General features: G+C 39.1%; 1 protein-coding gene across 3 annotated transcripts in view; it reads left to right on the forward strand.

The window, feature by feature from the left end:
- Positions 1–486: 486 nt before the first annotated feature.
- ARHGEF28 (Rho guanine nucleotide exchange factor 28) overlaps positions 487–17,233 on the forward strand; it is a gene marked incomplete at its 5' end in the record, with an annotated part of 260,851 nt that continues 244,104 nt past the window's right edge. For 2 of the 3 annotated variants that reach the window (XM_082652388.1, XM_082652387.1), the window contains one exon: positions 498–530. In XM_082652388.1, coding sequence (XP_082508514.1) covers positions 498–530 — 33 coding nt within the window. Of the gene's footprint in view, positions 531–17,233 lie in introns of all 3 variants that reach the window. The other variant, XM_082652386.1, reaches the window with a different exon arrangement.

The following is a 17,233-nucleotide window of genomic DNA, read 5'->3' on the forward strand; positions in this document are numbered from 1 at the left end:
CCTAGTGGAGAGGTTGGTTAGCGTGACAGTGGGCTGCATCCCTCCAGACTGAACTCTCTGGCCCTCACCAAGAGGTCTTAGAATTATCTTGTCTCCGCAGGCTCCTGCCTCGTCCAGCCAAGAGTGAATTTTGACCTCAGAGTAACCTATATCTAAGTGATTAACTAAGGCAAAACTTGCAACATGCTTATGTTGGCCTTTCTTGGCTTCCTGAAATATAATTTCTATTTGGGAGCAGTCTGTGGGATAATGTTTGGGGTGATAGGTTTTCCTTATGTGTGGATCTTCATGTGAAAGAAGAAAGGGAGGAGGATATTTTATATGGAGAGCATCTTATTCCTTTGTTCTTAATTTTGTCTCTGCGGTTGTCCTATCTAGTGGATTACTCCTCCCTCTACGATGTTAACTAAAGGGCAGGGCGCAGCTCTGCTGGTTGATTACACGGGGCTCCTACAATAACTTTCACTTCTATTATTTTCATTGCAGATGCGGAAGCCATGGAGCTGAACTGCAGTGAAGTACCTCTTTATGTAAGTGCCTAAACATTGCGCTGCAGGTCTAAGTGGCCCTTTCTTGAACTTGAAACCCCTTGTGACTGAAGTGGGAAGAAATGTTCTGTTGGCTATTGAGTTGGGGCTTTTAAAAAAACAACACACAACATTACTGTCTAGTTCAAGCCTTTGCATGGAGCCTTTTAAAACTGGTTGGCTCCTGGTTCCAAAGTCTGGGTTTTAGTTATATTTTCCTGAGTAACTTTTAACTGTATAACTTCTGGAAGGCAGCTCTGCTCACCACTATAACCACCAGTGCTTAACTGTATAACTTTTGGACTCAGAAATACTGAGTTCATCTATGTGAATGATTTTTGAACACATTATTTTATGATATCCTGATAATAGCCAAGAATGTTTTCTGTGTGTATCTCTTTCGGGGAGAAGGTTCAGTGACAGTTGTGTCAGGTAAAATCCTGAAGTAGGAATTCAAAGGGAAAAATGCTGGGACATACATAGAGTAGGTGGGGGATTGGGTGACAGAGCTGCCCCATGAGATTCCTAGTCAGATATGCCTGCTGGGCTGAGAGAGGATTCCAGTCTTGAGAACAGTTACTGGGTGTAACAGAAGTGAGCCGATTGTCTCCCCACATAGAAAATGGCAGATGATTTTCTCTTCCTTCCTTATTTTAGGCAAAACCTCTTTCCTTGGAACCTATGTTTGGTGGCAGGTGGGCATGGATGTGTGTATGGGAATTGGGGTTTCAGGTGGCCTTTGAATCATCAACTCAAGAAATACACCAAGAGTACTTGATCTAGAATAAGGATATGACCTCAATTCAGATGTATCCCGAATAGAACAAAATATCAAGGACTTGGAACAAATTTAGTCAGAATCTTAAATCTATTAAAATACATTCATTCATTTCCCCTTAACATACTTCACTACCCAGGTGGCCCTCCCTCTCTCCCTTCTCCTTTCCACCTCTTCCCTTGCTGTCACCTCCCTCCGCCTTAACACATACCCCACTCTGTTCTCTGGAGAAAGACAAAATGATAAAATAAATGGATTTCAGAATAATTAAAAAGTTGCCTTCTGGGTTACTCAGGGGTCTGGGGTATTCTCTCTGGATTGTGATTTGCAGGTTATAAAATGTATTGTAGATAGTTAGACTTGGCCCAGCCATAATTAACGATTAAAAAAAAAAAAGACTGGTCTAAGGCTAAATTTAGAGTACTCCCAAGTCTTTTTTTTTTGGTACCTTTCTCCTCCTTAGCTTTATTCATTCCACTCTGCTCTCCTACGTCAAACCAAACAGATCTACAAGTCTAATGAGGATACAAAACCTGGTAGTTTTTCTTTTTTTTTTAATTGAAGTATAGTTGATTTATAATGTTGGGTTGGTTTCTGGTGTACAGCAAAGTGATTCAGTTATACATAGGTATACATATATTTTTTTCTTTTTCATAGTCTTTTCTACTATGGTTTATTACAGGATATTGAATATAGTTCCCTGAGCTATACAGTAGGACCTTGTTGTTTATCTATTTTATATGTAGTAGTTTGTATCTGCTAATCCCAAACTCCTAATTTATCCCTCCCCCACCCCCTTTCCCCTTTCATAACCATAAGTTTGTTTTCTGTCAGTAAGTTCCTGTTTCGTAAATAAGTTCATTTGTGTCATTTTTTAGATTCCATATATAAGTGATATCATGTGGTATTTGTCTTTCTGTTTCTGACTTACTTCACTTGGTATGATAATCTCTATGTCCATTCATGTTGCTTCAAATGGTATTATTTCATTCTTTTTATGGCTGAGTAGTATTCCATTGTGTATGTGTGTATATATATATATATATATATATGACATCTTCTTTATCCATTCATCTGTCAGTGGACATTTAGGTTGCTTCCATGTCTTGGCTATTGTAAATAGTGCTGCTATGAACATTGCATGTATCTTTTCAAATTATAGTTTTCTCCAGATACATGCCCAGGAGTGGGATTCCTGGATCATATGGCAACTCTATTTTTATTTTTTTAAGGAACCTCCATACTGTTTTCCCTAGTGACTGCACCAGTTTACATCCTCACCAACAGTGTAGGAGGGTTCCCTTTTCTCCACACCCTCTTCAGCGTTTTTTGTTTATAGACTTTTTGATGATGGCCATTCTGACCAGTGTGAGGTGATACCTCATTGTAGTTTTGATTTGCGTGTCTCTAATCATTAGTGATGTTGAGCATCTTTTCATGTGCCTGCTGGCCATCTGTATGTCATCTTTGGAGAAATGTCTATTTACGTCTTCTGCCCATTTTTTGATTGGGTTGTGTGTTTTTTTGTTATTGAGTTGTATGAGCTGTTGGGATATTTTGGAAATTAAGGCCTTGTCAGTCACATCATTTGCAAATATTTTCTCCTAGTCCATAGGTTGTCTTTTCATTTTATTTATGGTTTTCTTTGCTGTGCAAAAGCTTATAAGTTTGATTAGATCTCATTTGTTTATTTTTGGTTTTATTTCTGTTGCCTTCACACTGACCTAAGAAAACACTGGTACGATTTATGTCAGAGAATGTTTTGCTTATATTGTCTTCTAGGAGTTTTACGGTGTCATGTCTTATATTTAAGTCCTTAAGCCTTTTTTTTTTTTTTTTTTTTGCGGTACACAGGCCTCTCACTGTTGTGGCCTCTCCCACTGAGGAGCACAGGCTCCGGACGCGCAGGCTCAGCGACCATGGCTCACGGGCCCAGCCGCTCCGCGGCATGTGGGATCTTCCCGGACCGGGGCACAAACCCGTGTCCCCTGCATTGGCAGGCGGACTTTCAACCACTGCGCTACCAGGGAAGCCCCCACACTGTTTTGATTACTGTAGCCTCGTAGTATTGTCTGAAGTCTGGGAGGGTTATGCCTCCAGCTTTCAAAACCTTGTAGTTGATCAACATCCTGGTACAGCTATTTTAACTCAGACCTACCAGATTATGACCAGACTAGGGAAGAGTTAGTACACATTGCTTACCGAGGGAAGAGACTTAAATAGACCAAAGGAGAGCAAAATTTTTTTCTCTAATTATCAAATAATATATACTAATTAGAATAAAATGAAAAATACAGAAAGTGTTAAGAAAAATAAGTCACTCATAATCTTATCCTCTGTAGATAATTTAAAACATTATTTCATCAATTTTAAGGTACAGTTTTCTCATTTTACATCTCTGAAATTGAGATGCTCTTACTTCACTGTGTATCCTGGCAGATGTCATGATGGAGCTGTCATTACCTATGCATGTGTGACCTTGGTCACAATGGTTCATGTTGTTGTCATTTCAGATTACTTGTGTGCCTTGCTGGAACTATATGAATTAATTGCTTTCAAAATGATTTCACCATGATTTGGCATTAAAAAGGCAAAGTTACTGTATGTATAGAAAGACGTGGAAAGAGCAACATGACAAATGTGGTAAAGTCTCTATAAATAAATTTAGATGAGCTCTTTTAATAAGTATAAAATCTCACATTATGTCATACTTTGCAGTTTTGTCTCTTAGTGGAATATAAAATACATATCATAACTGGTATCTCAGATGAAATACATTATATATTTAACATAATTGACTCATTATATATACATATATGCATGTAATCTGCTTTTTTCACTTGATTTTTTTTTTTTTTTTTTTTTTGCGGTACGCGGGCCTCTCACTGTTGTGGCCTCTCCCGTTGCGGAGCACAGGCTCCGGACGCGCAGGCCCAGCGGCCATGGCTCACAGGCCCAGACACTCCGCGGCATGTGGGATCTTCCCGGACCGGGGCACGAACTCATGTCCCCTGCATCGGCAGGCGGACTCTCAACCACTGCACCACCAGGGAAAGCCCCGTCACTTGATGTTTCATGTCAATATTTTTATGAATTGACCTAAGCCAACGTGACCATTTGATCTCATGTAGGAAGAGGTCAGTGGGGAAGTATTATAATGAAAACAAGTCTTAAATTTCATCAAATAAGTAACACATAAACAAAGCAAACACAAACTAGACTCTGACTTGTTTCTGTATCTCGTGGCAGACCCCCTCTGTGACCTTCTGTCTTCAGAGGTTTCATAAATATTCGCTTCTAGTTTCTCCTAGTTAACTGCAATCTGGTTTATAAACTCTTAACATTTTATTCATATTTATTGTATTTCATATATACTTATCTAAAATATATATGCAAAAATCAAAACCATCTTTAATCCTGTTAGTTGTAATGATCACTGTTGACATTTTTGGTGTATTTTCTTCCAGAGTTTTATCTATATCTCTGTAGAATTTTATTGAAGGTTCTCTTGGCATTTATTTACATGATGTGTTTACTCATTTGACTGATACATTGGATCTCTTAATTTTGATGCTTTCATGTACTTTTAGCAATTCTATCTAGCTGTCATGACTAGTTCTTTTGGAAAAACAAGATAACTCTGGTAAGTGTGATTAAGAGAGAACCCAAACAAAACTAGAAATTATGAAGATTCCATAACATATTGAGATGATATCTTAATTATAAAATAATACTAAGCATAATTGTATGCTTATGCACTGGGAAAATCTTTTGAGGCAGGTTTTTTAAAAAAATTAATTTATTTTTGGCTGCATTGAGTCTTTGGTGCTGCACACTGGCTTTCTCTAGTTGCGGTGAGCGGGGGCTACTCTTTGTTGTGGTGTGAGGGCTTCTCATTGCGGTGGCTTCTCTTGTTGCGGAGCACAGGCTTTAGGCATGTGGGCTTCAGTAGTTGTGGCGTGCAGACTCAGTAGTTGTGGCTCATGGGCTCTAGAGCGCAGGCTCAGTAGTTGTGGCGCACGGGCTTAGTTGCTCCGCGGCATGTGGGATCTTCCTGGACCAGGGCTCGAACCCATGTCCCCTGCACTGGCAGGCGGATTCTTAACCATTGTGCAACCAGGAAAGTCCCAAGACAGGCTTTAAAAATATAAATTACAAGGTTTATCTCAAGAAGAATTAAATCACATAGTGGGGCAATAATCATGGAGAAAAAAATTGATAGTAATTATCCCCCAACTTCTACCTATCCTTCACAAAAGGATACTTCATTCAAGTGGATCCTGTAAGTGATATTTTTGTTCCTTTGATTATAACCTGTTTTGATTAATCTCTTATAACATTTTTTAGTTAAAATGTTTTTCTGTCTTTACTTTTGGGTCACTATAGAGAATCCTTCCTACAGATGATAGATTCTTTATACCTTTAGAAAAATCTATGGATGTGTCCATTGACAGATGAATGGATAAAGAAGATGTGGCATATGTATACAATGGAATATTACTCAGTCATAAAAAGAAACGAAATTGAGTTATTTGTAGTGAGGTGGATGGACCCAGAGTCTGTCATACAGAGTGAAGTAAGTTGGAAAGAGAAAAACAAATACTGTATGCTAACACATATATATGGAATCTAAAAAAAAAAAAGGTTCTGAAGAACCTAGGGGCAGGACAGGAATAAAGACACAGATGTAGAGAATGGACTTGAGGACACGGGGAGTGGGAAGGGTAAGCTGGGATGAAGTGAGAGAGTGGCATGGACATATATACACTACCAAATGTAAAATAGATAGCTAGTGGGAAGCAGCTGCATAGCACAGGGAGATCAGCTCCGTGCTTTGTGACCACCTAGAGGGGTGGGATAGGGAGGGTGGGAGCGAGACGCAAGACGGAGGAGATATGGGGATATATGTATATGTATAGCTGACTCACTTTGTTATAAAGCAGAAACTAACACACCATTGTAAAGCAATTATACTCCAATAAAGATGTTAAAAAAAATCTATCGATGTAAGTCTTTGTTTCTCCCCCTCATACCTTTTGTTTGGATCCATGAAAACTTCCAACTTCTTTTTTAAGGTTTTATCCTTTTGTCTTTCAGTATTGTTTGCCTCTTCTAGAATAGCTGATATTCTAGGGTTAGACTGTTCTAGCCATTTTTTTTTAGTCTGAATTCCGGTAGCATGTTTTCTTTTCTGCGTAAGTTTTCTGTACTGTTGTTTATTTCCTGCTTGCCAGAACAGTTTTAGAGCTTTACTTTGTTTTTAGTTTTTGTGTAGTATTTTCAAATCTTGGCATGTTTCTTCTTATGCTCCCATAGTTTTACTGTGAGCACAAAGCAGGAACTTAATTTTTTTTCCCTCTATCTCCCAGGAATCTGTTTCAGAGGGAGGGAGGCAGTCTCTGATTCTGTGTGCTTTAAATTTTTTTGACTGTTTTGGGGCAAACTTTTTTCTCCTTTTTTTGGGGGGGGTGGGCAAACATTTCTGTTTGCTTATCTTTAGGAAGGAGGCAATCTTAGCATTGGGAATGCAGGAATATTCCCGAACTCAGCCACAGACGTATGCTAATTTTTAAAATGAGCCATGGAGGTCCACTGAGTTGCTATTGCAGGAAAAGAGAAACACTGTACTATAATAAGATTAGAGAAGAAGCAGGAGTTGGCAAGACTGGTAGCGAAGAGTTTATAATACTGATTTGCAAACCTTAGGGATATAAGCATTACAAATCCAGTTTTCAGCTTCTGAGCAGCTTCCTGCATCTGTACTTTAAGGGGCACTAAAGGAAGCAGCTTTGGAAGGCCAGGCTCTTTGTTCCCAGCAGAAAAGGTGGCAGAGGCATGCCATCTGGTTTGAAGTCTAGGCTTAATTTTTAGATAGAATGGTAACATGGTTTTAGGAGGAGATGTTTTAAGCTAGCAGAGTTGTAGTGAAGAAGCTAATGAGAAATGTGAAAGCCTGGAAAAATGTAAATTAGAATTATTATAACTGATCTAAGATACTTGTATTCTAGCTTAACACTCTTTAATGGACACCACTTGGGAACTTAAATCCTATATTTGAAGTCATAAAGTTATTTTTTTATTTTAGGTTTTTTTTAGTCTTATTTTATTTTCTAGTCTGTATCTAAAGAGAGGAAATGATGCAAGTACAGCTTGAAAAGAGATTTTGCTTACTGAGTATCTGATTGAATTTTGAAAGAGAAAGTGATTGTAAGCCAAATTGTATGTTTTTGCTGAATTTTTAAAAAAATTGAAGTATAGTTGATTTACAATATTGTGTTAGTTTCAGGTGTGCAGCATAGTGATTCAGTGTTTTTGTTGTTGTTGTTCCTTTTACAGATTATATTCCATTGGAGGTTATTTTTGATTACTTTTTAAATTGAGTTTTCTCTAAGTTTTTGTGGATTAAGGAAGGTTATAAAACACATGTTGTGCTTATGTACTTCATCCAAGAACTTCCTTTTCCACATTAATTATATTTTAATTTTTATATAAAGTGTACTTAGCATTCATCTTTCCAAAAATATCAGTTCAGTGCTGTGAACAAAACAGAAGAGCTTTTCCTTGTGAAATTGTTGTTTCCAAAGATTCTTTTTTCCTCAGTAAAATTGCTTTATTTTAAATGATTATTTAAATCACACTTGCTCATTATAAAAAAAAAAATAAGAAATTACCAAGGTGAAAGATCACTTTAAATTCCACCTTTGGGAGAATTTTCATTAGCGTTTTGATGACAGTCCTTTCAGGAATTTGTTTTTGCACATCTATACACACATCCACACCCCTCCGCCCCCACCACGATCCATAAAAGGAATCATAGAGAAAAGCTGTTTATGTTATCTTGCATAGATCCTCATTATTCTCTCCCCTCATCTTATATCTCTACTCCTGTCCCACAGGTAACTCTTGCTGAAACCTATTGCAGTCACTCTCAAGCAGCATTAGCATCCTTGGGAAACATGTTGGAAATAGAAATTCTCAGACCTCACCCTAGACCTACTGAATCAGACACTCTGGGCATGGGGCCCAGATATCTGTGTTTTAACAAAACCTTCGGGTGATTCTGATGTGTGCTAATGTTTGAGAATCATTGACTTAGTGTATATATTTCTACATTTTTCTGTGCTCATACAACCCTACACATACATATATATAGATACAGGCTTTAATAAAACCATTTAAAAAACCTGGATCAGAGAATTCCCTGGTGGTCCAGTGGTTAGGACTCTGCACTTCTAATGCAGGGGCCATGGGTTCAATCCCTGGTCAGGGAACTAAGATCCTGCAAGCTGCGTGGTGCAGCCAGAAAAAAAATATATATGGATCATATTATATAAACTTCTGTATCTTTTCCAACTCAGCATTACTTTGTGGAAATTCCTGCAAGTTGTCAGGTGTAGCTCTAATTCATTCTTTTTAATAAATGGGTGTGGATCAAGACACTTCTTTATGGATGGGTGTTCACTAGACATCCTTGTCCATATGTCCTTATTTATCAGTACTTTCATCTTTATGGGCTAGATTCCCAGGAGTGGAATTGCTGGATGCAGGATGTACATACTTCCAGTGTGAATGATTTCTTTGCAAATGAGGTATAAGAGTTCACATTTTATTCAGCAACTTTCAGATATATTTAATATCTGGTTCTTTAGCCCTAACAACTGTGATAATTATGAATTGGGAGTTATAAACTCACTTTTACTGTGCAAAGGTAGCATGTTAAATTTTGTGTTAAATTTTATGAAAGTTCAAAAAATTCCCTTGTTTTAATCTTTTTTTTTTTTTTTTTTTGCCATGGTGCTTCATTTCTGCTGTTTCTTGGATTCTGGCTAATATCAGCATCTAACCCATGGAGACTTCTACATCTGCAGAGGGTGTGTCTGTGGAACTTTGCGTGTGGGCTCTTGCTCTCTTCCACCCTTTAGATGTGTTAATCGTAGCAGTTGACTGAGAAGAGTAATCATTTCTTTCTCCTGAGGCTGCAGATTGTATAACGGTTTGGACGATGGAGTTTTAGCTTCAGTAGCTTGTTGCCAGCTGGATCTAAATGGCTTCCCTTTTCCTTTAGCATTTTGTGTTTGTTATTCTTTTATTCTGAGTCACAGTATCCTGCTGAGTTTGGTCCCAAGTATATTGGTTGCTGTTGGGCTTATTGTACCTAATTGAAGGGGTAATCTGATGTTTGCTGATCACTTCACGAAGTTGAGCTAAACCTCCTGCATTCAATCATTTCTATTTCTGGGGCTTGGTACACTCTCCTAGGCCCCAGCCTTCTGGAGGGGGGACCCTAGGACAGGACCCAGGGAGGCAGTTTCCTATTGAGGCTGCAAGTGACTTGGTTGCTTTGTTCTGCACTCACCTGGCGGACGCCTCCTTCCCGCAGATTCCTTCTGGCTTCTGGTTCCTGTTGAAGGAAATCCTGTCCTCCAGATGCTGCCCCTTCTCTGCTTGTGGCTCTGTGTCCCCTCATGGGCCGCCTGTGATCAGCCTGTCTTAACCATCAACTTGGAATCTTAGTATGTGAAGGCACCTTAGAGACCTTCGCCTGGCCACCCACACTTTGCAGATGAGGAAATTCAGGCTCCGAGCAGGAGAGTCTCTTATCTGACTAGTTAACTCAGCTGGTTTGACACTCAGGATTTGTAAATGATGTATTGGAAGCCATGACATTTTTTTTGCTCAGAAAGTTTGTTAGTGGCAGATCCACGATAAGCGTGGGGTTTTCCCACCTTCACCGGCTAATCAAAATGCCCTTTTCCATTGCATTGCTTCTGCCACTTCATTTCCCCATTGGCCAGGTACCCATTTCGTCCTTTGCCACCCTGCAGTCTTCCTTTGAGATTTACAACGTGAAGAATGGTGCTACTTCTTGGACCTTCAATTAAAATATCTCCCTTTTCTTATACTTTTTTGTCCTGCTGGAGGATGCTGCTTGTAACTAACTCTAGGCAACCCTGACCCTCTAAAGCTCATTTGCTCACAAAAAGCTGGGCCTGGTAACTGATGGTCATTGTACCATCAAGCTCTCAAGCTCAACTTAATATAAATTTCACTAGTTCGGGTGTCAGGGCACAGGCGAGGGTATCTTTTAGCACATGTCAATACGGCTAATTCTGGCTTTGACAGTGGAATCAGGAGGGGCTTTTGCCTGAGATGAACTTCTGGATCACACGTTTACTTTGTGCAAATTTGTTTTTAGGAAATTACACTAACGTTACCTGTGTTTTGACTTAAACATGGCAGCATGAGCATCTCAACTAATTTCTACCTGTTGGGTGGCATCCTCCATCATTGTCTGAACTGGGCTGGCTGAAGTCAGCTCTCCTTGGTGGTTCTTACTTTCTACCAACTTAGCTTGACCTTTTCCTGGCTGGTCTTTCTCTGCCTGGTCCTGCTTTTACCTTTTTGCTTTTTCTCCTGTTTTCCTTAAGGAGGGGGCAAACCAATTCCAAAGCAGCATGTTGTTCTAGCCACAGAGCAGGAGAACCGTGGTAGCTACCCTGCCTGGCCAGCAGCCACGAGATGTCAGTTCTTGTGAAATCTTGAGCTCCTTAGCTGCTACAAGATTGCTTGATGGTTCTGGCAGGCAGGGAGGGGAAAAACCACTTCTTAGACTCTAGCAAAACCTTTGACTTAGAGACGTTACATAAATCCTCCCTTAGCTTCGTCCCTGTCCAGATTCTTAAAGAGACACTACTGTTTCCTCTCAGCACAATGGCACGTTATGATGCCCTCTTCTGCTGTCACCGTGAGATGACAGACTTCTGTGAAAAGGCCTGAAGGTAAAATGTACAACTGCAGGAAACTGCAGGAAGAATTAGCCCCAGCACTCAGCATATCTGAAGGAATGTCTTTGCTGGTGTGGGCTGGGGGCTGTGGGTACCTAAGTACCAAGTGTTCTTAAAGTCTGATTGTCTCACTTCCCATATTTCAGTGGCAGCCCTCACAATTTTGGGTAATGTGCCGTCTTGTATATTTTAACATAGAACTTGCAGGAATTAACATTTTTGTTCTACTTGATTTTTTTAAAAGATGTATTACCATCTTAAGCAAGAATTTTAGGCATGATGGGTGTGGGTCAGATTTTTCTTTGGGAGAACCCTCAGTAGAAGAAATAAGGTGTGAAGCAGTAAAAATGTTTTATTTTCACATTCTGGAAAGGCAGCTCTTCTAGAAGGTGTGATATGTAGAGATTCTACATTATCAACAATTCCTTCCCCTCACCCCTGAGGGCGTGTGCTGTTTGGTTTGAATACTGTTGTCTCAAACTCCTGCCTCTTTTTCCTCTCCATAACTTGATGTAGTTTGGCTTTAACCTTGTTTGTTTTTCTGAAACTATACTCACTTATGAAGGGCACTAATCTGGCTCTTGCTTAATCTAAGGTTTTTTCTTAAGTCCTCATGTAGTGCAGTGCACTCTTCGAGTCACTAAGGATGTAGTGGAGAGGGAAACAGAAAAGATCCTAGGACCTCACTCTGCCGGAGTCCACTTCAGAGTTGGAGAGACAGACAAGGAGTAGGTAAATAAAGACATAAGAGTTTCAGCTAGTAGTGTGCGTTAGGACACTACAGCAGTATGATATGGTAGAGAATGGTGTGTGTGAGAGAGATTTCATAGTTTAGGAACCAGAATGCCCTGAGAGCCTTCTAGTAGAAGAATCAGAAAGCACAAAGTCCCCGAGGTAGGAATGAACCTCATGTATCTGAGGGACAGCAAAAGGCCAGTGTGGCCGGTGCCTCCTGAGTGAAGGAGAGGAGACAGGTCAGAGAGGTGGGTGAGGTCATTCACGGAGAGCTTTGTGGCCAAGGTGATGAAATGAGAAGTCGGTGTGGGAGTCTCGGTGGGGACGTTGCCTGATCTCATTTATACTTGAAAAATGTATTCTCAGTGTGCTCAAACTCCGCTGGTCCTCTTTCAAGTTGTGCTCTTTCTTTGTCTATTGCACTTTCTTCTCATCTGCTTACGTGGGCGTTCCCCGGGCCCACTCCTTTCTCCTCTCTTTCTAGGCAGCTTATCTCTCCTTGTTTTTTCAACCACAGCTCCTCCACGAAGCCTCCCACACGCGGGCCCTCCTCCTGACCTCTGCGCCTGCTGCATCTTCTGTTTCCAGCTGGCCCGTTTGCTCTTTCCACTCAATTATCCAGCCTTGGCTTCAAATCCAGACTGTTATATTTAAAAAAACTTTTTCAAGTTCTCCTCTAAACCAACCCCCTTTCTAACTTCCTGATTTCTGTTACCATACCCCCATTCTCCCAGGCACCGTGGCTTTAAATCGGAGTTTTCCTTATTCCTCTGTAACTGTCTTCTGCACTTGATCAGTCATCAAGACGTGTTGATGGTCCCGACTGTCTCTTTTCTCTCCTCTGCTGTGATTCTAATTCATCTTTGGATCGCTGTCTTTAGCCTCTTCAGAGATGCCTGTTTCACAACTTTGAACACTTTACTCTCCCCCTCAGTTATGGGTTATCATCTTGCGTTTGTCTCTTGCTTTGTAGCCATATCCTCTTTCTGTTCTAATGAGACAAGTCCCCTCTCGATCTTGGTGGGCTTTCTTCATTCTCTTATTTGCAGAACTTTGCCCAAGCTGCTCCAGTTCCATAACCAGGAATAGCCTCAGGTAGGGATGGGATACAGTGTTGTATGGAGGTTACAACACTAGAAAGCTGTACATTAGGTATCTTTTTGGCAATATTCTAAGGCTTGGTTTCACTTTATGGGTTAAGCTACTGTTTTGGAAGCTGTTGCTTTTGTTTTCTTTTCTCATCTTTTTGTTTTTGAATTTTATTTTATTTATTTTTTATACAGCAGGTTCTTATTAGTTATCTATTTTATACATATTAGTGTATACATGTCAATCCCAATCTCCCAATTCATCCCACCACCTCCACCCCCCCACCCCCCGACTGCTTTCCCCCCTTGGTGTCCATATGTTTGTTCTCTACATCTGTGTCTCTATTTCTGCCCTGCAAACGGGTTCATCTGTACCATTTTTCTAGGTTCCACATATACGTGTTAATATATGATATTTGTTTTTCTCTTTCTGACTTATTTTGCTCTGTGGGACAGTCTCTAGATCCATCCATGTCTCTACAAATGACCCAATTTCGTTCCTTTTTATGGCCGAGTAATATTCCATTGTATATATGTACCACATCTTCTATATCCATTTGTCTGTTGATGGGCATTTAGTTGCTTCCATGACCTGGCTATTGTAAATAGTGCTGCAGTGAACATTGGGGTGCATGTGTCTTTTTGAATTATGGTTTCTCCGGGTATATGTGCAGTAGTGGGATTGCTGGGTCATATGGTAATTCTATTTTTAGTTTTTTTAAGGAAACTCCATACTGTTCTCCATAGTGGCTGTATCAATTTACATTCCCACCAACAGTGCAGGAGGGTTCCCTTTTCTCCACACCCTCTCCAGCATTTGTTGTTTGTAGATTTTCTGATGACGCCCATTCTAACTGGTGTGAGGTGATACCTATTTGTAGTTTTGACTTGCATTTCTCTAATAATTAGTGATGTTGAGCAGCTTTTCTATGCTTCTTGGCCATCTGTATGTCTTCTTTGGAGAAATGTCTATTTAGGTCTTCTGCCCATTTTTGGATTGGGTTGTTTGTTTTTTTAATATTGAGCTACATGAGCTGTTTATATATTTTGGAGATTAATCCTTTGTCCGTTGATTCGTTTGCAAATATTTTCTCCCATTCTGAGGGTTGTCTTTTCATCTTGTTTGCAGTTCCCTTTGCTTTGCAAAAGCTTTTAAGTTTCACTAGGTCCCATTTGTTTATTTTTATTTCCGTTACTCTAGAGGGTGGATCAAAAAAGATCTTGCTGTGCTTTATGTCAAAGAGTGTTCTTCCTATGTTTTCCTCTAACAGTTTTATAGTGTCCGGTCTTACATTTAGGTCTGTAATCCATTTTGAGTTTATTTTTGTGTATCGTGTTAGGGAGTGTTCTAATTTCATTCTTTTACGTGTAGCTGTCCAGTTTTCCCAGCACCAGTTATTGAAGAGACTGTCTTTTCTCCATTGTATATCCTTGCCTCCTTTGTCACAGATTAGTTGACCGTAGGTGCATGGGTTTATCTCTGGGCTTTCTATCTTGTTCCATTGATCTGTATTTCTGTTTTCGTGCCAGTATCATATTGTCTTGATTACTGTAGCTTTGTAATATAGTCTGATGTCAGGGAGTCTGATTCCTCCAGGTCTTTTTTTTCACCTCAAGACTGCTTTGGCTATTTGGGGTCTTTTGTGTCTCCATCCAAATTTTAAGATTTTTTTGTTCTAGTTCTGTAAAAAATGCCACTGGTAGTTTGATAGGGATTGCACTGAATTTGTAGATTGCTTTGGGTAGTATAGTCATTTTCATAATATTGATTCTTCCAGTCCAAGAACATGGTATATCTCTTCATCTGTTTGTGTCATCTTTGATTTCTTTCATCAGTGTCTTATAATTTGCTGAATGCAGGTCTTTTACCTCCTTAGGTAGGTTTATTCCTAGGTATTTTATTCTTTTTGTTGCAATGGTGAATGGGATTGTTTCCTTAATTTCTCTTTCTGATCTTTCGTTGTTAGTATATAAGAATGCAAGAGATTTCTGTGCATTAATTTTGTATCCTGCAACTTTACCAAATTCATTGATTAGCTCTAGTAGTTTTCTGGTGACATCTTTAGGATTCTGTATGTATAGTATCATGTCATCTGCACACAGTGACAGTTGTACTTCTTTTCTAATTTGTATTCCTTTTATTTCTTTTTCTTCTTTGATTGCCATGGCTAGGACTTCCAAAACTATGTTGAATAATAGTGGTAAGAGTGGACAACCTTGTCTTCTTCCAGATCTTATAGGAAATGCTTTCAGCTTTTCACCATTGAGAATGATGTTTGCTGCGGTTTTGTCGTATATGGCCTTTGTTATGTTGAGGTAGGTTCCCTCTATGCCCACTTTTTGGAGAGTTTTTATCATAAATGGGTGTTGAATTTTGTCAAAAGCTTTTTCTGCATCATTGAGATGATCATATGGTTTTTATTCTTCAATTTGTTAATATGGCATATCACATTGATTGATTTGTGTATATTAAAGAATCCTTGCATCCCTGGGATAAATCCCACTTGATCATGGTGGATGATCCTTTTAATGTGTTGTTGGATTCTGTTTGCTAGTGTTTTGTTGAGGATTTTTGCATCTATATTCACGAGTGATATTGGTCTGTAATTTTCTTTTTTGTAGTATCTTTGTCTGGTTTTGGTATCAGGTGATGGTGGCTTCATAGAATGAGTTTGGGAGTGTTCCTTCCTCTGCAGTTTTTTGGAAGAGTTTGAGAAGGATGGGTGTTAGCTCTTCTCTAAATGTTTGATAGAATTCGCCTGTGAAGCCATCTGGTCCTGAACTTTTGTTTGTTGGAATATTTTTAATCACAGTTTCAATTTCATTACTTGTGATTGGTCTGTTCATATTTTCTGTTTCTTCCTGGTTCAGTCTTGGAAGGTTATACCTTTCTAAGAATTTGTCCATTTCTTCCAGGTTGTCCATTTTATTGGCATAGAGTTGCTTGTAGTAGTCTCTTAGGATGCTTTGTATTTCTGTGGTGTCTGTTGTAACTTCTCCTTTTTCATTTCTAATTTTATTGATTTGAGTCCTCTCCCTCTTTTTCTTGATGAGTCTGGCTAAAGGTTTATCAATTTTGTTTATCTTGTCAAAGAACCAGCTTTTAGTTTTATTGGTCTTTGCTATTGTTTACTTTGTTTCTATTTCATTTATTTCTGCTCTGATCTTTATGATTTCTTTCCTTCTACTAACTTTGGGTTTTGTTTGTTCTTCTTTCTCTCATTCCTTTAGGTGTAAGGTTAGATTGTTTATTTGAGATGTTTCCTGTTTCTTGAGGTAAGCTTGTATTGCTATAAACTTCCCTCTTAGAACTGCTTTTGCTGCATCCCATAGATTTTGGATAGTGTTTTCGGTGTAATTTGTCTCTAGGTATTTTTTGATTTCCTCTTGGATTTCTTCAGTGATCTCTTGGTTATTTAGTAACATATTGTTTAGCCTCCATGTGTTTGTGTTTCTTACGTTGCTTTCCCTGTAATTCATTTCTAATCTCATAGCGTTGTGGTTGGAAAAGATGCTTGATATGATTTCAATTTTCTTAAATTTACCGAGGCTTGATTTGTGACCCAAGATGTGAACTCTCCTGGAGAATGTTCTGTGTGCACTTGAGAAGAAAGTGTAATCTGCTATTTTTGGATGGAATGTCCTATAAATATCAATTAAATCTATCCGGTCTATTGTGTCATTTAAAGCTTGTGTTTCCTTATTAATTTTCTGTCTGGATGATCTGTCCGTCAGTGTAAGTGAGGTGTTAAAGTCCTCTAGTATTATTGTGTTACTGTTGATTTCCTCTTTTATAGCTGTTAGCAGTTGCCTTATGTATTGAGGTACTCCTATGTTGGATGCATATATATTTATAATTGTTATATCTTCTTCTTGCATTGATCCCTTGATCATTATGTAGTATCCTTCCTTGTCTCTTGTAACACTCTTTATTTTAAAGTCTATTTTATCTGATATGAGTATTGCTACTCCAGCTTTCTTTTGATTTCCATTTGCATGGAATATCTTTTTCCATCCCCTCACTTTCAGTCTGTGTGTGTCCCTAGGTCTGAAGGGGTTCTCTTGTAGACAGCATATATATGGGTCTTGTTTTTGTATCCATTCAGCCAGCCTGTGTCTTTTGGTTGGAGCATTTAATCCACTCACGTTTAAGGTAATTATCGATATGTATGTTCCTATTACCATTTTCTTAATTGTTATGGGTCTGTTGTTGTAGGTCCTTTTCTTCTCTTGTGTTTCCCACTTAGAGAAGTTCCATTTGCTTTTGTTGTAGAGCTGGTTTGGTGGTGCTGAATTCTCTTAGCTTTTTGCTTGTCTTTA

The sequence above is a fragment of the Grampus griseus genome (genome assembly GCF_964374135.1).
Source record: "Grampus griseus genome assembly, chromosome: 3".
In the NCBI taxonomy this organism is placed as follows: Eukaryota; Metazoa; Chordata; class Mammalia; order Artiodactyla; family Delphinidae; genus Grampus; species Grampus griseus.